The 23,379-nt window shown below is 41.8% G+C and overlaps 1 protein-coding gene across 4 annotated transcripts in view; it reads right to left on the bottom strand.

The window, feature by feature from the left end:
* Positions 1-23,379, bottom strand: part of TRAPPC12 (trafficking protein particle complex subunit 12) — a 114,233-nt gene that overhangs the window by 31,157 nt on the left and 59,697 nt on the right. For all 4 annotated transcript variants that reach the window (XM_049902974.1, XM_049902977.1, XM_049902975.1 and 1 more), the window contains one exon: positions 15,824-15,936. In XM_049902974.1, coding sequence (XP_049758931.1) covers positions 15,824-15,936 — 113 coding nt within the window. The remainder of the gene's footprint in view (positions 1-15,823; positions 15,937-23,379) is intronic.

The following is a 23,379-nucleotide window of genomic DNA, read 5'->3' as shown; positions in this document are numbered from 1 at the left end:
CTGGCTTAGTGGTATTCCATTGTATATATGGAGCACATCTTGTTCATCTACTGATGGGCATTTAGGTTGTTTCCACCTTTTGGCTATCGTGAATAGTGCTGCAGTGAACACTGGTGTACAAGTCTCTTTTTCAGTCTCTGTTTTCAAGTCTTTCGGGTATGTACCTTGGAGTGGAATTGCGGGGTCATATGGTAATTCTGTTTTTAGTTTTTTGAGGAACTGTCACATTATTTTCTACAATGGTTGTACCATTTTATTTTATTAAAAAAAAAAAGTATGTTATACATGAGAATGGTTTTTAAGTTCTGTGTAAATAGCAGTCTTATGCCTCAAGGGTGCTGCTGCCTCTTTTAATATACAAAATAAATTTTGTGTAATTGTCACTTGACACAGTTTTTACTGTTTGGTTAATAACTTTCAGTTGCTTCTTTTGTCAACTGAACTAAGAGAAGCTGTTGGTTTCCCTTGCAAGAAAAGGAGCTGTTGCCAGTAGTTTGGATAGAGAAAAAAAAATTTTTTTTGAAGGACAGGATGACGAGAAAAAAAAGGGTTTAAGAGGAAAGACTATTTGCTAGGGAAAAAAATGTCACTCTAAAAAAGGTTATATTACAGTACTGTGATTATGGACTTTAGACCATCTGGTTTTGGGGAAAAGAAAATCCTTTCATTGTTAGATCATGTTGCCAATTAACATTTCCCCAAACTACTACCCATCCCTCAAGTGGCAAGGTGTGCAGCATAATGAAGAAACCTGCTTTGGTTTCTCATCTGCCCAGCTCTCCAGTCTACGCAATCATCAGGCCAAAACTGGACCTTTCCTCAACTACTCTAGAGTCCTTTAGCAATACTCATTATTTAATACAAGTTAGAGGGCAAACTGCTGTGAAGACGAAGGCACCCCCCACCCCCCGCCACCCCTTAATAGCTATCTGATGTTACCTTGATGACTCAGAGGACACACTTGAGGTTTAAAATTATAACCTTGAGGAGAAGAATCTAGTTGGTCTAAACCAGGTCAAATACCATTTTTTAGCTCATTTGTCAAAAGACAAATGATCATAAAAACAGAAACGGTTACCATTAAATTAAATTCCCTCGGGTTAGAAGGGGGAGGATAGGAAACGAGAGAAGGGATAAGAATTACAGGAGAAGAAAAGCAAGGATTGTGAATGGGCCTGAGCCTCCGATTCACCAGTAGAGCCTATAGAAACTAAAGATGACATTGTCCCTGCCCCGACATTCTGATTCAGTAGGGTCATAAACTCTGATGCAAAGGAAGGCATCTGCATTTAACAACAAAACAAAAGACTTTTCACCCAGGCTTGAGACATCAGAATCCCTGAGACAGACTGTAGAGATCTTGAGGGTAAGATGTGTATTTGATCTGTGTGTCTCACCACTGTGGTTGATCACGAAACACTGCTGAGTCATGAGAATATCTTTTCGCAGAAAATGTCCCAGCACTTCTGAGATGTTTCCATAGCCTATTTATAGGGTCACTATGAGTGACAATCTACTCAACGGCAACGGGTAGATATTTATTGGAAACCCTGGTAGCGCAGTGGTTAAGAGCTATGGCTGCTAACCAAAAAAGCAATGGGTATTTATTGGAAACCCTGGTAGCACAGTGGTTAAGAGGTATGGCTGCTAACCTAAAGGTTGGCAGTTCGAATCTACCAGGCACTCCTTGGAAACAATATGGGGCAGTTCTACTCTGTCCTATAGGGTCGCTATGAGTCGGAATCTACTCGATGGCAGTAGGTTTGGTTTGGTTTTTTATGGGGCATAGTTATTGTCATGGATTGAATTGTGTTCCCCCCAAATATCTGTCAACTTGGCTAAGTCATGATTCCCAGCATCGTACGACTGTCTACCATTTTTGTCATCTGATGTGATTTCCCTATGTGTTGTAAATCCTATCACTGTGATGTAATAAGTTGCATTAGTGGCAGTTATATTAATGAGATCTACGAGATTAGATAGTGTCCTAAGCTAATCTCTTTTAACATATAAAAGAGAGAAGCAGAGAGACATGGGGGACCTCATACCACCAAGAAAGCAGCAGTGGGAGCACAGTATGTCCTTCGGACCTGAAGTTCCTGTGCTGAGATGCTCCCAGACCAAGGGAAGGCTGATGACAAGGACCATTCTCCAGAGCTGACAGAGAGTGAAGGCCTTCCCCTGGAGTCAGTGGCCTGAATTTGGACTTGTAGCCTACTAGACTGTGAGAGAATAAGCTTTTCTTGGTCAAAGCCATCCACATGTGGTAGTTCTGTTATAGCAGCACTAGATGACCACACAGCTATCTTTAGCCTAAACTGATTCAAGGGTGGATCAAGCCTTACTACTTTCTTGGCTGATAAGGATAGAACAGGAAGTACAGAAGTAAAGAAGCTGGAAGAATGTCTCTTAGGAAGTAAGAGGGAAGAGAAGAGAGGATTTCTGGTGTTAAGCAGCTGGGATAGGAAGAATTAATTGACATGAGGAGGAGCGAGACAGCTCAGAGTGGCAACCAGAGGAGAAAAATTTCTGGAAAAGAAAGAACAATAGCTTGCCACCCTATGTCAGGGTGCTGATAGAAATAGAAACTCCTTCTTTAGCTTAGACACCAAAAGCTGACTAAAGAGGAGGAAGGAGGTTCTCATTTGTTCAGCAGCTTTTTCTTCTTTTCTATTCCAGACCTATGGCTTCATGTTTTTTTTAGAGTCATTTATTTCTTGGTATGTATCTGCACAAGCTGGGGAAGGTACAGAGATATGAGCTAGAGATACCAAGCAAGGTGATAGTTCTTCCTCTACACTGAGCCCTCTCTCAGGCTGGGGTGAGGGATGTAAGAGAACGGCAATGGAATGTCGGCAGAAGCCTGGGTCGTTTACTGTATTTTTACACAAAAGACATGCACCTTCTGTGTTTGTTTGCTGGCTGCCCTCCCCCCACAAGCACTGCCTTGCCTACCCTCTTCCACATGTTGCTGTAAAAAAAAATTAGCCCAGTGAGTTTACAAAAATACCTGGGGGAAGGGGGATGGAAGAGGGGGTAGGGAGTGGCCAGCAAACAAACGCAGAAGGTGTGCATTATTTTGGTTAAAATACCATAGGTGCTTCATCACTAGAGGGGGGAACAGCTAGAAATGGCAAAGGAGAGAATACGCTCCTATAAAACACCTGTACTAGAAACGGGCATAAACTTGTTAAATAAAATTTCTGATCCTCTTTTAGGGTGCATTATTTAAAGATATTAATAGGTCCCTGACTGGTTTAGAAGTGAGCCCTTGAGTAAAGTGAACAGAAATAGTAGGCAGTCTCTAGATAGACAGCATCTATCTTGCCGTCTATCTAGAGGCAGTTGTCTGGATTTGTAAAGTAAAGCTACATTGATTGACAAAAGACGATTTCTATAAAGGAAAGTGACGGAAACATTTCCACCCCAGAGCATGAATTATTTAGAACCTACAGGTATTGCAGGAAAAGCCTGAAATTGTTTAGTATGCAAATGTGCGACGGTTGCAGTTTCCTCCTGGTTCCTTCTGTCACAGGGTCCAGATCTAAATCGGAAACTGCTCAGTAGTCTTGTGTTTGTTTCCCCGGAGGGCAAAGGCAGGTGACACGGAACCCAGTTCATTCTGGAAAATGCTCTGAAAAAGTAGAGGCATGTTAAAGCTCACGGGGAGCAGGATCCATGTAACCAAGAAAATGGTGGCCATGACTACTTTATTTGATAAGAAGCCTCAAAGAGGAAGGTGTTGCTTTCAGCCTCACCAAATTTAAATAAAACGGACTTGAGAATGCAAGTAAAATGGGACACTGAAAGTAACCAAACCCACTCTTGACTCATGTTACTTTACTAGTAGTTATTAATGCTTGTCAGTGTCCCTCATTAGCATGTAAGCTGCACTGGGGGAGGGATTATGTATGTCTGTCTTGCTCGTGGGGCGTCGTCCCTGTACCTAGCATTACTGACACCAGAGGTGCTCGATAATCCATGAGTGCATGTTCCTAAAGAGACAGATGTAAGCAAGCACAGGTGTCAAGTATCATGTAAGAAACCCAGGGACTGAAGGTGCTATAATCAAAGGTGCCAGCTAAGCAGTGGTGCAGACAGGGCTACCTGTTGCCATCGGGTCGATTCTGACTCCTAGTGACCCCACAGGACACAGTAGAACTGCCCCATAGGATTTCCAAGGAGAGGCCAGTGGATTCAAACTGCCGACCTATTGGTTAGCAGCTAAGCTCTTAGCCACTGTGCCACCAGAGCTCCCTATTTCGGGGCCTAGTAGTTTTTTCCTTAGTGCCAAGTATCAGCTCTCATGTCTCAATGTGACCATAACACCTTGTTAAGGTGTAGCAGACAATTTTGCACTGTAGGGGTAGGAGATGTATGATTTCTGTATTTATTTTGTAATTTAAAAACCTGTGCTTTTAAGACAAAAAAAAATCCCTTGAAAAGGTGAATGTTTTTTATTGCTCTAGAGGAAGGCTTCAGACAAGAGGGCTGACGGAGGGCTGGAGGGAATGGTAGTCAGTGTGAAACTGACCGCCCTCGAGTGACTGATCCTATTGCCAACTGAGATGGCCAACTGGAGGTGCAGAGGACAGCAGAGGACAAGAAAATTGCTTTGGCTGTGATTTTTTTTTTAATTAGTTTTTTTTTTTTTTTTAAAAAGTAATAATAGGCTCATAAAAAATTCAAACATTACAGAAGTGTAAAGTCCCTTTTCTCCACCTCACTCTCCTCAGTGATATTCCAAGTGCGAAGCCCAGTCGATCCTCTTCAGTTTCTGTCACTCCTCTGAAGGCTTCTATGACACCCTACTCTTCAGGTTCTCCTTCCACCTGCTCCTTTCACATCAGTCTCCTTTCTCTACGGGCTCCTTATGATTTTAACTATTAATTACATGCCAGTGATGCCACGATTTCTCACCCTGATCTCTCCCTGAAGCTTCAAAAGTACGCATCTGGTTGCTTGCGACGGCACCATTCGGAGATCCCAGAGACACCAAAAAAACCAACTTATTCCAAGCTGATAACACTGTATGTTAGGATCTGGGAGAGCTGAATGGCTTAGCGTTTCCCCTACACACTTCTGATAACACTGTATGTCAGGATCTGGGAGAGCTGAATGGCTTAGCGTTTCCCCCTACATGCTCCACGCTGTTTCTTGTCTTTATGATGCTGTCTGCTTGGCCTGGAATCCCTTCCCCTACCTGAGAAACTCTTGCTAATGTCTCAAGGCTAAGCTCTTCTGTTAACTCTTGGGAAACACTCTGATCCTCTAGGCTGGCTGAAATGTTCTTCTGCTCTGCCCCCGAGCACCTAAGGTTTATCTCTATCATGATCTTACCACGTTATTTTAACACCATTGTTTATGTGCCTGTCTGTTTCTTCACTCACTCTCTTTCGCTCCATGTATGTTATGGGGCACCCTTTATGTGCTAGCATTATGCTGAACAATGGTAAGCAAGGCAGTTCTCTGATTTCATGGAGATTTTATTCTGGTGGGAAAGTCAGACAAAACCCAAGAAAACATAAGAACTAGATTTCAAAATTATAAATCATGATACAGTATATATAAAGGGAACACTGGGGTCATGGTTAAACGCTCGGCTGCTAAAAGAAAAGTTGGCTGTTGGAACCCACCCAGAGGCTCTGAGAGAGAATGACCTGTCCATCTGTCTTCCATAAAGAGTACAGCCTAGAAAACCCTAAGGAACACGTTCTCCTCTGTCACACAGGGCCATTATGAGTCAGAATTGACTCAACGGCACCCAACAACAACAAGGATAGAAAATAGTGAAGGAAAGGAACCTACTGAAGAGGGGATGTTAGAGAAGGGAAGGCCTCTCTGAGGAAGTGATACAGAAACTGAGAGCCTGAGAGGCAAAAAGGGCCATCCAGAAATGAGCAGGGAAGGGCGCGCTAGGGAGAGAGGAAGCAGCATGTGCAAAGGCCCTGTTACGGACTGAACTGTGTCTTAGTCATCTAATGCTGCTGTAACAGAAATACCACAAGTGGGTAGCTTTAACAAAGAGAAGTTTACTTTCTCACAGTAATGTAGGCTAGAAGTCCAAATTCAGGGTGTCTGCTCCAGGGGAAGGCTTTCTCTGTCAGCCTTCTCATCAATCTTTCCCCAGACTAGGAGCTTCTCCATGCAGGGACCCCAGGTCCAAAGGACGCACTCTGCTCCTGGCACTGCTTTCTTGGTGGTATGAGGTTCCCCTGTCTCTCTGTTCACTTCTCTCTTTTATATCTCAAGAGATCGCCTCAAGGCACAACACAGTCTTGTAGGTTGAGTCCTGCCTCACTAACACAACTGCTACTCATCCTCCTTCATTAACATCATAGAGGCAGGATTTACAAAATATAGGAAAATCAAACAATACTTGAAATCATGACCCAGCCAAACTGATACACACATTTTTTGTGGGATATAATTCAATCCATGGCAAATTGCGTCCCCAAAAAATCTTTGTCACGTTGGCCAGGCCGTGATTCCCAGCATTGTGTGGCTGTCCTCCATTTTGTCATCTGATGTAATTTTCCTATGTGTTGTACATCCTAACCTCTATGATGTTAATGAGGAAGGATTACAGGCAGTTATGTTAATCAGGCAGGACTCGATCTACAAAGTTAGGTTGTATCCTGAGTTACTCTCTTTTGAAATGTAAGAACAGCCAACACGGAGTAGAGGGACCTCATTACCACCAAGCAAGATGAACCAGGAGTGGAGCACGTCTTTTGGATCCAGGTTGCCTGTGCTGAGAAGCTCCTAGACTAGGGGAAGATTGATGACAAGGACCTTCCTCTAGAGCTGACAGGGAGAAAAAGGATTCTCCTGGAGCTGGCACCCTGAACTTGGACTTCTATCCTCCGAGGCTGTGAAAGAATAAATTTCTGTTTGTTAAAGCCATCCACTTGTGGTATTTCTGTTATAGCGGCACTATATGACTAAGACAGGCCCTGAGATAGGAAAGGACTTGGTGGGTCCAAGGAAGTAAAAGAAGACCAGTGTGAGAGAAGAGAAAGAGAGAGGGTGGCACAATGGAGATTAGTGAGCTGAGTGGTGGCTGAATTTCTCAGGGACTTATAGGCCATGGTAAGGAGTGCAGATTTTATTTGAGGTGTAGTGAGAAGCCACTGAGGGAACGACAGGATTTACAGAAAGATTCTAAGGGTACTATATACAGAAAGGATTCTAGGGATGAAAGAGTAATGCAGAGCAAATCTCTTTGAAAGTTGGTGGTTAAAGCGCTCAGCTGCTAACCAGAAGGTTGGTGGTTTGAACCCACCAGCTGCTCCACGGTGGTAGTCTGCTTCCATAAAGATTTACAGCCTTGGAAACCCTATGGGGAAGTCCTACTCTGGCCTATAGGGTCACTATGAGTCGGAATCAACTTGACGGCAACGGGTTGTTTAGTTATAGGCCTGGTCTACAACGAAATCGGTGTCAGTGCTGTAACAATGAAGTTGGAGTTTTAATGGATATCGGGCGCATGTGCAGTTCAATTGTTGTATGTCGTTAGAACTGTACATTGTCCAACTTTCTGTCTGTTACAACTCCCGGCACCGATGTCACTGTAGACCAGGCTGTACACAGTGTTCTGAACAGTAAATCATAAAATTGGACATGTGTGAGCGAACACCTGACAACGATAACCTCAGCAGATTGTGCACTGACACCGATGTCACTGTATGTAGTCACAGTACTAATGATGAGATGAGAAAACAAACAAAACGGATGGTCGTTAAGTGCCGTTCATCATAACTCAAATATATCGCAAGTCGGGGACTACCTGTATTCTGATTTAGATGCAGTTATCTGGGGAGGTGGTAGAGCAAAGTGTCCACAGTGATCAACTGACAGTTTTTGTAGACAAGCTACAAACATTTCTGGGTTCACGACAACTGTCACCAGCCCACAAGGAATGCCACATTTACATCTGTCTCTGGAAATTCTGGGAGAAGCTCATTGAGATCGGTGCATATGAATCACTTTAGTATCTGATATTTTGAAATGCAGCCTCTGATTCAATATGTCTGGGGTGGGATCCCAAACTCTGTACCTCTAACAATGTTCTAGCAATGCTGGTGGTTCTGGACAACAGTTTGTAGTAAGGCTTTCAAGAAAGCAGCCTTTGTACCCTGTTCCGTTTGACTGGTGTGGGTAGCAGGAGCGGAGGTGGTAAAGATTTAGGGAGCTGGTTTCATCCATGAGGCACCCTAATGTACGGACCACAGGAAAGCTGGCACTAATTTAAGGACTTGAGGACTCACTAAAGTAGATCTACTTTAATCCAAACTAAAGCCTACAGCAAGGTCTGCCCCAGACTCTCTGAGATTGCTTTGGTAAGTCCTGGATCCTATGCATCTCCCACAATAGTCTCCTAGAGAACCAACCGTTTGGAAAGGATATCTTCCAAAGTTAAAATGGGTTTCATGGAGCAGCATCTAGTTATTAAACAGTTACTATGTATCAGCCACTGTGCTAAGTCATACATATGTTTCATTGATTTATTTCTCACAACAAGCCAAAGCTTACTCATTTTCAGGTGAAGAAGTTGAGACTTCGGTAGGCTGAATAGTTAGCCACTCAAGCTAGTAAATGCCAGAGTCAGGATTCGGCAACATTTACCCAGTCTGACCCGAAATCCTATCTCACAGCCACTGCCTAAGGGATAAAACTTTTGGGCCTTCATACTTTGAAAAAAAATCTTTCTTCTTTACATTCAAATCATGGGGTGAGAGAATAAACACTGCTGAGAAAAACAAGGAAAGGACTGCAGAATTTAAAATCTTTTTACCATGTGAAGAGCCGATTTTCCTTTGGGCCGTCACGCACGCCTCACGGCTGAATCATCTGCTAACTTCTGTGGCCTTGTCATTCCCTTTTGGTGCATCTGATTTTATACCAGGTTGACGTTGCCAAGTGGAACTGCTGGGCATCCCTAAATACCTGCCCTGTGTTTTGCAATGATGCAATCTGGAGGTTTCTAAAGGTATGAATTTCCACTGGGATCTGAATCAGGATATAAATCTTCATGGCATACCATGATGACAAAGGACATCCCTGTCTGCTGCTTCTGCTGGAGTATTCTGAGCACACACAGGGTCCCAGGAGTGTAAACCTCAATGGCAAAGGGCAGCTATGCACCTCAATTCAGGAAGCAGAAGGCAACCTCACTATATCTTTCAATTACTCTCTCCACTTGCCAATCATTCCCATCTTATCTGATTAAGCCACAATCAATTTGTTCCCTGCTGAAGCAGCAGAAAAGTAGGGCAACTGAACTGACTGGGTCGGAGGAGGCCGTGGCAGCGACCTGGACGTTTTCAGCATACTGATGGCCGCCCACCTGCAGTGTCTCTCTGAGCAGCTGGCCAGTAAGATGACTGGTAATGGCTGCTCTTTCTTACATTTTTAACTTTGTTTACAAGTAAAACAACATAATTGGATATGTCCATTTGTCAGAAATCCATTTTAGAAAGAAAAAATATTAATCCTTCCTGGAAAAAAATGCTGCGATTGCTACCTTGTTAGCAAACATCACTAAAGAAATAAAAATCTGTGGATGCTTTTCCAGAGTGCACAAAAATGTATCTTACCATCTGTCTTCTTCAGCTATAAATAAGCATTTCTTTTAACCTGGTACCCTCAACCAAGCTGAACTGGGGTGGGTGGAAGCTATATAAATTGTAGGGTGGGATGGAGCTGAACTCAAGACTACCCTGGGCACATCCGAATTAGTGATGAACTAAACCTCAAGCTAATTTGGCATCACTATCCACAGACTGGAGCCCTGGTGGCTCAGTGGTTAAGAGCTCAGGCTGCTAACCAAAAGGCTGACAGTTCGAATTTACCAGCTGCTACTCGGAAACCCCATGGGGCAGTTCTACTCGGTCCTCTAGGGTAGCTATGAGTTGGATTTGGTTTGGTGTTTTTTATTTATGGATTATATGTACATATGCAAATAGCTTTTAGAAATGTGTTCACTTAATTCTTTTCTCAACTGGTTTGCAAAACTCTCTTGGGCTCTAGAGGTGGTGACCACCTGGAGAGCAAGCAGGGAAGAGGAGCAGAAATCACTGGGCCAGGGCACCTGCCACTCCTGGCAGTGAAGGTCGTTACTTTTTCCAAACCATGGAGGCCTGAAAACCTTATTTTAAATAATGGTATATTTAGTCTTTATTGATGTAATTATATTCGAACCAAATGTTTACTAATTCTCTAAATGGTTTTTACTTGTCCCACAGTGATCCAAAGACAGCAGAGAAAATCAATACTCTGGACTACTCTGTGAATACCGTGAATGAACATATTGGTGTATTTTTCCTTTAATGTACACTGTTTACTTGTTGAAATCACACTGAAATTATAATTCTGTGGCTGGCTTTGAAAATTAATATTATGCCATAAACATTTTTCCATGTTACTGCTGTTTGGCTGATATCACCATTTGGAAACCACATCATACCACAACATCTCGTGTTATAGCATACTTCTACCGCTAGTACTTCTGCGTGAGCCTACCACAAAATCTTACACCATGCTACTCTGAGGCCAGTGAGCAGCACAGAGTGGAAGCGATGGGAGATTTTTTTTAAATTAATTTTTACTATTCCTTAAGTGAAAGTTTACAAATCAGGTCAGCCTCTCATACAAAAATTTACATACACCTTGCTATACCCTCCTAATTGCTCTCCCCCTAATAAGACAGCACAGTCCTTCCCTCCACTCTCTCTCCTCTCCTGACCCCTCTTCCCTCTCATCTCCCCTCCAGACAGGAGATGCCAACATAGTCTCATGTGTCTACTTGATCCAAGAAGCTCATTCTTCACCAGTATCATTTTCCATCCCATATTCCAGTCCAATCCCTGTCTGAAGAGTTGGCTTTGGGGATGGTTCCTGTCTTGGGCTAAGAGAAGGTTGGGGGACCATGGCCTCTGGGGTCCTTCTAGTCACGATGGGAGATTTCTATCTAAGTATCTTCTCCAGGAAACTGAGAGACTGAGCTCAAAGCCACAAAGAGAAAATGCTGGCTCAACTGGGATAAGTGTAATCGGGTGGCAGGTGTTTTGCTTCTCATCTACCCCCAACTGTTCCCGTGCCCCCCTCGCATACTTCACTTTGGCTGTCACATAAGGTTGTTTCTTTTCATTTGGGAAATCCATGCTGGGAACTGAACCTGAGAAGATTTGACTTTTGCTGGAGTGGCAATGATCAGACAGCAGGGCTCAAAATACATCTATACAAATGGCAAATGTAGTCATTTTCTAAGCAACTGGAATTGTCTTAGTTGACTTTATCATTAAAGGATGAAAACTTTTAACTGTCCTAGTTGGGCTTCTTGCTTTATTTACCCCCTCCCAAAGCATCTGATTCTAAAATCATTCCTGACCGCCAGCCTGGAACAACTACTTGGAAGGTCCACAACAGATGCCATGCGAGCAATGAAAAGAAGTGAGAGAGAGTTCTTTGGGGGAACCGAATAACTTATCTGCTTCTTTTTTCTTTCTGGAAATAACAACCCTAGTTTTGCAGAATGTCCTTGAGTTAAGTATCTCAGATCAACATCAAGGCTACTGGCCAGCTGACTGCCACCTGGTACAACACCAATACTGGACTATTGCCTATTCAGCTCTCTCCCTGTGAGGAGTGGTTATCAAGGGCGCTAGAGGCTGTGATCCGTGTGTGGTCTGGCTCAATGACAGCAACTTAAAACTATTAGGCAAGACCGCTGCCGTGATGGCTTCCTGAGCCAGCCTGAGTAAGTATGTACATGACGCAGGCTGATGTACTGTCTCTGAGTTTAGGTGTGAGGCAAAGCAGGAAAGGTGCACGCATGAGGAAGGTGAACTGAGGCAAGAGGAATTAGCGGAAAAGGCCATCGAAGGAGATGGTTAACATTCTCAGCTAATTGCTTTTCCCTGTTTGACTAGCCTCACCCGTTTGAAAACTCCTTATTTCTCTGTACCTTCGGATACCAATTTTTGGCAGAAGCGAGCATAGTAGGTAGCCACTAAAATGTTTGGCCCTGTCAAGGTGACACATTAAGACCAAAGTTTAGAAACACTACTTTACACAGACATCAGGGAATACATCACATTTGAGGAAAAAGGAATTTTACAGATAAAGTACAAGAAGAGTTGTTAAGAATGATGTTTCTGGAGCCATCTGACCTGACATCTAAGGCAAGCCCCACAACTAACTAACTGTAGTACTCTGTGTAGTAATTAACCTCTCCAAAGCTCAGTTTCCTCACTTGTAAGTCAGGGATGATAATATCACCTTGTACTGCTATTTTGAGCATTATTTGAGATAATTCATGTAAAATATTAAGTACGGTGCCTGTTACACTGTGAGCATTTAATACATGTTGATGGCTGCCATCACTACCATTACCATCAGCACCCATGTTTAACACCGTAAGCTGAGCCAAGAAGAGAGCAGCTTTTGCACTTGGGTGGGGGTCAAGCATGGTGAGTGCTCTAAACAAAACAGGAAAGAGTATAGTCCACATAGGGCAAACTCTTGTTAAGATATTTGTAGGTCTAAATCTTTCCAAGGGTATCCCTTGAGTTATGAGAGACCTAAAAAACCAGAATCCTAATTCTAGATGGAACCTTAGGGATTTTTCAGTCTAGCCTATCATTTACAATTGGAAACCGGAGAGAATCAGTGGTCATGCCAAAGGGCAGACCTAAATGGAAGTAACATATTCAATTCTCTTAACTTTAATTGACCAAATCAATAGTATCACAATAGTGGTGCATTAGCTTTTATTGTTTCTAAATTTTTCACTTCTTGAGTAAATAAATTCTAGCATGAATAGAAATTTCTGTTTTTTAACTCCAGATGACCATGATGAATGGCTACGAACCAAAAAAGGACTGGTTGAAACAAGCCTTGTCCATTAGATTGTAAACTCACTGTCATGGATTGAATTGTGTTCCCCCCAAAATATATGTCAACTTGGTTAGGCCAGGATTCCCAATATTTTGTGGTTGTCCTCCATTTTGTGATTATAATTTTATGTTAAAGAGGATTAAGGTGGGATTGTAATACCACCCTTATCCAGGTCACATCCCTGATCCAGTGTAAAGGGAGTTCCTTTGGGGTGTGGCCTGCACCACCTTTTACCTCACAAGAGATAGCAGGGTCCCTACACTACTTAAATTCTTATCTCCCTCTGTCTTGCTTTTTCAAAGCCGTGTCAGCATAAGATGAATGCTCCTATGCTGTGACCAAACCTTCTGCTTTTGTGTCTATCCTCCCCACTCTTAGCTGTCAACAGTCATTACTTGGTCACTGCAGGATGAAACCACCCTTAAGAGTCTGAGGAAGGACTCCAGTCCAAGGAAGCAGAAGACTGACCCCATCTACAGACATCAATCATTGGGAGAGGGTATTTCAAACGTTCATCACAGGGGTTGTCTGAGCAGATTTAATTCACCACTGAACATAATAACAGTTCCCTCATTTACATGGACAGAAATTTTGGCATGGGTGGAAGAGAAGAAAGACTCTTTAGGTCTTTCTCACTTCAGATGCGACAATGATTAAGAGCATGGACCCCAGCTAGAGTCAGATTGCTTGGGTTCAAACTCTGCCTGTGGGATCTTAGGCAAGTTAGTTAACCTGTGGCTCAGTTTCATCTGTAAACTGGGTAATAATAACACTTACTTCATAGGAAACCTATAAGGATTAAATGAGTTAATATTTGTAAAATGCTTAGGAACAATGGTAGATTCATAGTGTTTGTTTTAGGTAAGATAAAGAAAAGTAGCCTAGAACAGTACCGTGGGAAGATTCCACTGCTTAACCCATCTTTTCCCCCTTCCTGCTCCACAATTAGTGGGAAGTAGTTCCTTCAATTATTACATTCTATTATGCGTACAGGAGTCCTGGTGGCTCAGCGATTAACAGCTCGGCTGCCAACCAAAAGGCTGGCAGTTTGAATCCACCAGCCGCTCCTTGGAAACCTGAATGGGGCAGTGTCCTATAGGGTCACTATGAGTCAGGATAGACTTGACGGCAACAGGTTATTATGCATACAAGGAGCTTAATACTAAAACTATGAAATACTTTAGGTCCAGGAGAACATATTCACAAAGCTATTTCAATTGCCCTGATCCTTCCACCCTCAAACCACCCTAAGACTCAGAAATTTTTATCCCAAACACTATAAAAATTTCCCCCAATGTGATTCAGAGGTAATGTGATAAGAAGGCTACTGATTTAGAATTTCTCAATATCAAGTTACATAATTCCTATTTCTGAAAATAAATATACTTTACTGTGTTTACTAAGATTCAAGAAAAAAAGGTGGTACAATCTAAAAAAATGTGGTAAAACTATTTTCCCATCAGCTGATCACCATGTAAGAAAGCAAACATTTTTTTCCTTTTAAGTTTCCGTACTGAAAAATGGAAGCTAATAAAGTCTAGGGATAACAAGGTACCTAGGAAGGCAAGCTTATATGCAGGAAAGGAAGGACACTGACTTCCTCACTAGTAATACTGATAACACCACTGTCTTAGAAGTAGATAATACTTCTATCAAGAGCAGCTGATATTTGAAAGAAGGAATTTGACAAATATAATTTTTTTTTTTTCAAAAAATTACACTGCGCTGCTGATTCTAATAACTGGTTGTTATTAGAGTTTTCAAAGCACTTCCACATAAATTATTTAATTTAACTATACTGTGTTTTTTTTTTTTGTAGCTTTGTGGGAAACCCGGGTGGTGTAGTGGTTAAGTGCTATGGCTACCAACCAAAAGGTCGGCAGTTCAAATCCACCAGGTGCTCCTTGGAAACTCTATGGGGCAGTTCTATTCTGTCCTATAGGGTCGCTATGAGTCGGAATCGACTTGACGACGATAGATTATGGGTGGCTTTGTGAGGTAGACAGGAGAGGTAATATTACTCCTATCCTGAAGATGAAGAATCTAAGAGTGTAGGGTTGTCCACAGCCTGAAAATGGCAAAGACTCTAAATCCCCCATTTCTTCCTAATGCCACTTAGTGTATATAATTTGATCTTCTGTTGCTGTAACAGTTTGGTGCCTTCCACATAATAGTTACTTCACTCACCACCAAGAAAAATTCAGAAAGCACTTTTGAATCCTGTATTAATAATTGATGAGTCAGTATTACGAATGATGGTTATCATTACACAGTATAATATGCTTTGCTTCTAGAGGATTCTTAATCATCATCTCTTTAAACAGTGCTCCAGTGTCTGTCTGACACAAAGTATGTGCTTGATAACTGTTTGTGGAACGAAAGAATGGTATGGCACATGTAAGTACTTCAACTGGCAGCCTAGATGCACATTCAAGATGTGATTTCTATGTAAGAGAAAACTTTCCCACTTGCTATGTAGTAAATACCAAGTAAGAAGGATTTTAGGGTTCAAAAACCATCCAGGGCCCCTAAAAATTATTTCAGCAAGAACAATGAATACAATGGTTGCATGGAGTTAGGTCACCTTCCCTTTTTGAAGGAAAACGTGGTGATGGTCGTTAGGGTGGGATGCACGGACAGACAGAAAACAAAGTAGGATGTTTACTGCTGTTAAAAAAAACCCCATTGCCGTCAAGTTGATTCCAAATCATAGCGACCCTATAGGGCAGAGTAGAACTGCCCTATACGGTTTCCAAGGAGTGCGGGGTGGAGTTGAACTGTCTACCTTTTGGTTAGCAACTGCAGCTCTTAACCACCACGCCACCAGGGTTTCCTTATTGCTGTTAGGAAGGCAAAGGAAGAGCGTATTCTCAAATCAAGAGGGGAAACTGACAAAAATAGGCCACTGTGGAGCAATCTGTACCTTGCTGCAGATGGTTTTCATTCTATGCAGTCTGTCAAGTGACTCCTGGGGGTTCCCCAGATACTGCTGAAGTTCCGCATGTAAGATCCGCATTGAAAAGGGAACCATGGAGCCTGGAATTGAAATCAAAGTTGAATTCACTTATTTGCAATAATTAAGCATGTTTTCTTAGTTACTGCACGTTAAGGAGTGGTCTGCAGAGGGCCCAGAGGAAGTGATGATAGACTATTTTGTAAAAAAAAAAAAAAAAATTTGTTTTTTGTAAGTCCCTTTAATTCTTCCGTAAAGCATTCAATGGTGCTAGGTATAAAATATACGTTGGTTTTCTCCATAATCCAAATTTAAAATATACGTTGGTTTTCTCCATAAAGCGGATATAAATATGTTTAGACAACTATCAAAGGAGACAGAGGGATATCATTTCTACTTTTGTAGATATGAAGCCCTGGTGGCATTAAGAGCTTGGCTACTAAGCAATAGGCCAGCAGTTCGAATCCATCAGCTGCTTCTTGAAAACCCTCTGGGGTAGTTCTACCCTGTCCTATAGGGTTGCTGTAAGTTGGAATTGACTCAATAGCAATGAGTTTTGTTTGGTTTGTAGATATAATTCAATCATATAGAAATTATCACAAAATGAATAGTAGAAATAGCCCCCTCTTCCAGAAAAAGAAACAAAACAAAACAAACAGAACAGCACACTCATGTACTCATCGGTATTTCTTTAGTATTGCAAGCTCAAGTAGACGGTTGCTTAGGTTGGGTTCCCTAAAGGAGACCCTAAGAAGGATTTGCATGCAAGTGATTGATAAAGACATGTGCTCCGGGGAAACCAGTAAGAGAGGAGGGAAAGCAGGACAAAGGGAGGAAGCCAAGCAAAGGTGCACCTTAGGCCAAAGTCCTATGGGTGGCTGCTTCAGCCTGATTCTCCAGGGTTCCTCTGGAGTGTAAGTTCTGCCTCAGAGATACCCCATGACAGTTGGGCCTGACTGCTCCATGATCTAGGGCTGCCCTAGAGGGAACAATTCACAGAGCTCTGCTGGCTCAGCCTGAGCGTGTAGAGTGAGAACAAGGGCAGTTTTTGGAAAAAGTGTTGCAACTATGGGCTGTTGGAAAATTATACAAGAAATGAACTTTTCTACAGTGTCCAAATATGGTTGTATCATCTCTTAGGTAAGGGGATCCTTTGTTAAGATAACTTTCTCTTCTGGAATTTGATCTGCAGAATATATATTAAGAATGTAGAACACTTAAAAAAAAAAAAAAGCCTGTAGTAGTTATAAGATAATGAATATGAAAATGCCTGCTTAGGGCATCACATAGATTCAGTAAAGGATTTTTCAAAATAGGCCTGAGCTGCCAATATTCAAATCTGGAATACAGTTTAGAAGATCGTTAGAAAAAAAGCGTGTGACACTTGCAAGTCACTTAATCTCTCTGTGCTTCAGTCTGTCCAACTGCCCATTCATTAGTTATTACTGAGGGTCCATCATGTCTGTGAGCAGCCCTGGTGGTGCTGGATTGCTAACTGATATGTTAGTGAAAGATGTGGCAGTCTGCTTCTGTAAAGATTTACAGCCTTGGAAACCCTATGGGGCAGTTCTACTTTGTCCTATGGGGTCACCATGAGTTGGAATTGACTCAATGGCAGTGGGTTTGATTTTGTTTTTTGATAACATCTACGCTTCTTTTTATCTTGAAATTTTATGACGCTCCATGCTCTTTAATAAACATGGAAAGAAGAAAGGTCCAAAAAAAAAAAAAAAACCAGTAAAAAATAATGTATGCTGTGGAAAACAGTTCTGTGATGCTTATAAACCTGGAGAAGAGGGAGATAACCATTATTAAATTTAAAATGTTTGAAAAATTTTTGAGGGCACTAAATAATTTCCTATTTCTGAAGAGGACAGACGACTAACTTTAAATTATGGTATGACTCGTTTTAGCACACCAGAAAGAAAACCATGAAGTATTCCCATGTTCTGTTCAAGCAACTGCCTCTTGGTCCATGCACACGTTTCACATAGCATAATTGTTCTGGAATTCCCATTCTTTGCAATGTTATCTATAATTTGTTATGATCCACACAGTCGAATGTCTTTGCATAGTCAATAAACCACAGGTAAAAATCTTTCTAGTATTCTCTGCTTTCAGCCATTTTCCATCTGATGTCAGCAATGATATCCCTCATTCACACCCTCTTCTGAATTTGGCTTGAATTTCTGACAGTTTCTGGTCGATGTACTGCTGCAACTGTTTTTGAATTATCTTCAGCATAATACTTGCGTATGATACTAATGATATCCTTAGATAAATTCCACATTCTGTTGGATCACCTTTCTTTGGAATGGGCTCAAATATGGATTGCTTCCTGTTGGTTGGGCAGGCAGATGTCTTCCAAATTTCTTGGCATAGACGAGTGAGTGCTTCCAGCGTTGCATTCGTTTGTTGAAACATCTCATCTGGTGTTCTGTCAATTCCTGGAGCCTTGTTTTTCGCCAGTGCCTTGAGTGCAGCTTGGACTTCTTCCTTCAATACCATTGGTTCTTGGTCATATGCTACCTCCTGAAATGGCTGAACATCAACCAACTATTTTTGATAACTGAGGCTCTGAGTATTCTTCCATCTTCTTTTGATGCTTCCTGCGTCATTCAATGTTTGGCCATAGAATCTGTCAAAATTGCAACTCGAGGCTTGAATTTTTTCTTCAGTTTTCAGCTTGATAAATGCCGAGCATGTTCTTCCATTTTGGTTTTCTAACAGGTCTTTGCCCATTTCATTATGATACTTTGTCTTCTTGAGCTGCTCTTTGAAACCTTCTGTTCAGCCTTTATTTCATCATTTCTTCTGGTAGCTTTAGCTACTCTATGTTTAAGCACAAGGATCTAAGTAGGTGTAACCTTAATTCTATGAAAAATACTTTCCAAGTACCAAATAATTTGTTTGTTTTACATGTATTATTATTACTATTTTACTGTGCTGCTTTAGGTGAAAAGTTTACAGCTCAAGTTAACTTCTCATATAAAAATTTATACACATATTGTTATGTGACAGCAACGGCAACCCGTATAATGTAACAGCACACTCCCTCTTTCCACCCTGGGTTTCCCATGTCCTTCCAACCAGCTCCTGGCCCTTCCTGCCTTCTCATCTTGCCTCCCAACAGGAGCCACCCATTTGGTCTCATGTATCTGCTTAAACTAAGAAGTACACTCTTCACAAGTATTATTTTATGTTTTATAACCCCAAAAAACGTACCGTCTAATCTTTGTCTGAAGAGTGGGTTTAGTTCTGGGTTAACAGAGCTTCGGGAATGGGTTTAGTTCTGGGTTAACAGAGCATCTGGGGGCCATGGCTTCAGGGGTTCCTCCAGTCTTAGTCAGACCATTAAGTCTGGTCTTTTTACATGAATTTGAGTTCTGCTTCACACTTTTCTCCTGCTCCGTCAGGGACTCTCTGTTGTGTTCCCCGTCAGGGCAGCCATTGGTGGTAGTCAGGCACCATCTCATTCTTCTGGTCTCAGGCTGATGGAGTCTCTGGTTCATGTCGCCCTTTGGTCTCTTGGGCTAATATTTTCCTTTTGTCTTTGGTGTTGTTCTTTCTCCTTCGCTCCAGATGGGTTGGGACCAATTGATGCATCTTAGATGGCTACTTGCAAATTTTGAAGACTCCAGACGCCACTCACCAAAGTGGGATGCAGAACATTTCTTAATAAACTCTGTGATGGCAATTGACCTAGATGTCCCTGAAACTATGGTCCCCAGAGTACAGCCGAATTTATACACGAACTTTTGTAATACGACCTGTTAGTGCATGTGGTTTGTTTAAACCATGGAAAGTTGTCCTGTAGTTTGATGTAACGTGTTATGAAAATGCAATTTTCTATATGGCATACGTAGTTCAAAATTCACAAGCTTTGAATGAAATACTTACTTTTAGCATAAAGAGACAAAAAGCAGATTAAAAGAAAGTTAATTAGTTCGTGTTCCTGGGTGGCGCAAACAATTAAGTGCTTGGCTACTAACTGATAGGCTGGCGATTCAAATCTACCCAGAGCTGCTTCGGAAGAAAGGCCTGGCAATCTGCTTCTGAAAGGTCAGAGCCACGGAAATTCCAGGGAGCGCAGTTCTGCTCTGAACCACGTGGAGCTGCTCCGAGTCAGGGCTGAGTCAATGGCAGCTGTTTTCGTTTGGTTTGAATTAGTTGGATAAAAATATATAAGCTGGTAGAAGATGTCAATCGATTTTTTAAAACAGTTGTACACACAGGTGACCTCAAAGACAGTTCGAAACCCTAGTGAATCTAAAACCTTGCTCGTCAAAGTCTAGCCCTTCGACCTGTTGCATCTTCATCATCTAAGATCTTGTTAGATATGCGGACTCTCAGGCCTCACTGACGATCAGAAACTGCATTTTGGCCAGATCCCAGGGGACCTGTACGCACACCAAAGTCTGAGAAGCACTGCGTGAAACCATTACATCATTCATGTGCAAGGAAAACTGATTAACCCAAAGGCTATCAAGCAATATCATTTTTATTTATATAAAAAAGTCTCCAATTGTACCCCCGAATTCATTAGGATCAAGTTAACGTATGTAACCTGTTGTCGAATCAACTCTGACTCATGTCCTCAGGGATCACAGTGTAGAACTGACCTCCACAGGGTTTCTGGGCTACAGGGTTAATCTTAATGGAAGCAGGCTGCCAGGCCTTTCTTCCGTGGCACCGCTGGGTGGGTTTGAACCGCCCACCTTTTGGTTAGTAGTTGAGCACAAACCATTGTGTTACTCAGGAGCTTTTTAAAAAACATGTAACCAGTATTATACATTCATTATATATCATGTAAGAAAAATGTCCCTGCTCAGCTATATACTCTGTTTCCCTATTATCTCCTAGCTTTTTAAAAACAATACAGGCATTTAAAGACAAAACAAGGGCTACGGGAAAGGAAAGTGAAAACATTCTGTCAGTATGTTTCTCCAACTTTTACTGACAACGGTGGTGAGCTCTGGGGACCCTAACATCGGAACCTTCCACATGCGTGTAACGGCTTTGCTCTGAAGGCCAAGAGCAAGTGGAGATCACCAGTGGTTAACCATTTCTACTTCCCGCAAACGAGATCTCTTTGCTCTCTTCAAGTCTCTTAGGCTTTTAGAGTAGCTCTCTGTGCTACTGCTTTTCGGGAGAGGGAAATGCATTGGTGAACATTTACCCAGCTCTTCCTTGAATTTGGGGGACATATTGAATAAAACCACAAACAAAACTAAAATCAATGTAGCAAATTTTTTCATAATTAAATTTTGACATGTTAAGGAAAAACAATGTAACATGTCATTGTCAAAATATTAAAGAGTCCTCTTTCCCTCCATGTAAAGGCTAAAGGGTCACAGTAACTCCGGGGAACCTCTCAGTATCTTCATTTCCATTAGCAGTGATTTGTTCCTCCTCTTAGGCAGTCACAGCCCTCCAGTCCAGATAGGACATGGAAGCTTAAAATAATCTGCTTGGAGTCCTGATGCATGAATAAGACGGCTGTTTCCTCATTATTCCTGCACTTTTCCCTCACGTCCTCTTCTCTGTGTGTCTATGGTCTCTTATTAAATAAACAAACATTCCCTAGTTCCAATTCATCCAATCTGCCAACACATAACCAACACCCCCTTCCCTCTGCAGCAGGTCAGCAGTGAAGTGCAAGCTGAGAGTGTCACTGCAGTGGCTTTCCAAGAAATGCCAGTAGCAAGAGACACTTCACAGGCTTCCCTGTGACTTGAATCTGGAAATGTGGACTCAACCCAGGCAGGCACAAAAGGACAGACAGCTGAGTGAAAAAGGGCCTGTGTCATTCTCTTTCCAAAACACATCCTATTTGTGACCTTCTGAGAAATAACTGGAAGAAAGCTAAGACTGAAGCTGAGAAAAAAGGTTTCCTCCTCTTCTCCCTTCGTTTATTGACTTGTGCCAATGAAAAGGTCTTATGTGGGTTAAATACCTTTAAGAGAAGAAAATCAAAGGAGAGAAACACATGCACACACACGGCCCCCTATGGAAGCGCAAAATGAAAAATAAAACAAATTAAATCAGAAAGAATTAGAAAAATATGCAATCATAGAATTAAAACAAGAAAAAGAAATAGCTCGGGAAACACTATTATTCCAGGTTGAATGTATTAACTTGATTTAAAAGACATTTATTCAGGACCTTCTAAGTGCCAAATGCTAGGCTAGGTAAGAAGATGGTAATTATCCTCAAATAAACTAGTCAATCTCTTCAATAAAATACCTACAGAAACTGCTATGATGTTTGTCATGGACTGAACTGTGTCCCCCAAAAATATATGTCAACTTGGCTAGGCATGATTCCCAGGATTGTGTGATTATCCACCATTTTGTCATCTGATGTGATTTTTCTATGTGTTGTAAATCCTGCCACTATATGTATGATGTTAATGAGGCAAGATTAGAAGCACTTATGTTAATGAGACAGGACTCAATCTGTAAGATTAAGTTATGTCTTAAATCAATCACTTGTGAGATATAAAAGAGAGAAGCGAGCAGAGAGACATGGGGACGTCATACCACCAAGAAACAAGAGCCAGGAGAATAGTGTGTCCTTTGGATCTGGGGTCCCTGTGCTGCGAAGCTCCTTGACCGGGAAAGATTGTTGACAAGGACCTTCCCCCAGAACCAGAAGAGACCGAAAGCCTTCCCCTGGAGCTGACACCCTGAATTTGGACTTCTAGCTTACTAGACTGTGAGAGAATAAACTTCTCTTTGTTAAAGCCATCCACTTGTGGTACGTCTGTTAGAGCAGCACTAGGTGACTCGGACAATGCTGTATGCTGTTTTGTTTGTTTTAAAGAAATACACATTAAAGTATCTTTAGACTGATTCTCTTAGTCTGGCCAAATCCAGCTTCTCTCAGGCTCTGAAGAGTTACACTGGATATCTTAGTGAAATATTTAATGCTAAGGGCAGTAGTCAAACAAGATAAAATATGCAAGGCTTTCACACTTGCCCTGAGGCCTCTCTCTCCAGCAGGGAGAGAGAGCCTTGAAAAAAAACCGGGGCTAGTCAAAATCTGTAAGGAAAAATAATTCCTAGTGGATCTGTTTTTCCGGAAGATTCCATGTATGGTCATGCCCTGCCAAAATCTAGGTTGGTATAAATACTGTAGAAGCATTCTCATTAATTATTTAGAAAAAATTAAATGAAAATACTCCTACAAAATTTATTTTGTATAGTACCCTGTGGTGTTGCAAATCTATACTGCCACTGCAGAAAAGTCAAAGAGAAATGCATTGGAAATTAGCTAGGCCTTGCTGCTGAGCAGTGAAAAACACAAGTGGACATTTTTAGTTTAACTTGAGTGGGATATACCACTTTTTTTCAGTAGTCTCAGTACTTTTTGTAGTATACTCAAAAAACCCATTGCCATCGAGTTGATTCCAACTCATAGTGACCCTACAGGACAAAGTAGAACTGCCCCAGAGTTTCCAAGGATGGCCTGGTGGATTTGAACTGCTGACTTTTTGGTTAGCAGACGTAGCTCTTAACCATTGT

Source organism: Elephas maximus, chromosome 12 (genome assembly GCF_024166365.1).
Source record: "Elephas maximus indicus isolate mEleMax1 chromosome 12, mEleMax1 primary haplotype, whole genome shotgun sequence".
In the NCBI taxonomy this organism is placed as follows: Eukaryota; Metazoa; Chordata; class Mammalia; order Proboscidea; family Elephantidae; genus Elephas; species Elephas maximus.
The sequence above is the reverse complement of the archived record's forward strand: the minus strand, read 5'-3'. Positions and strand labels throughout refer to the sequence as shown.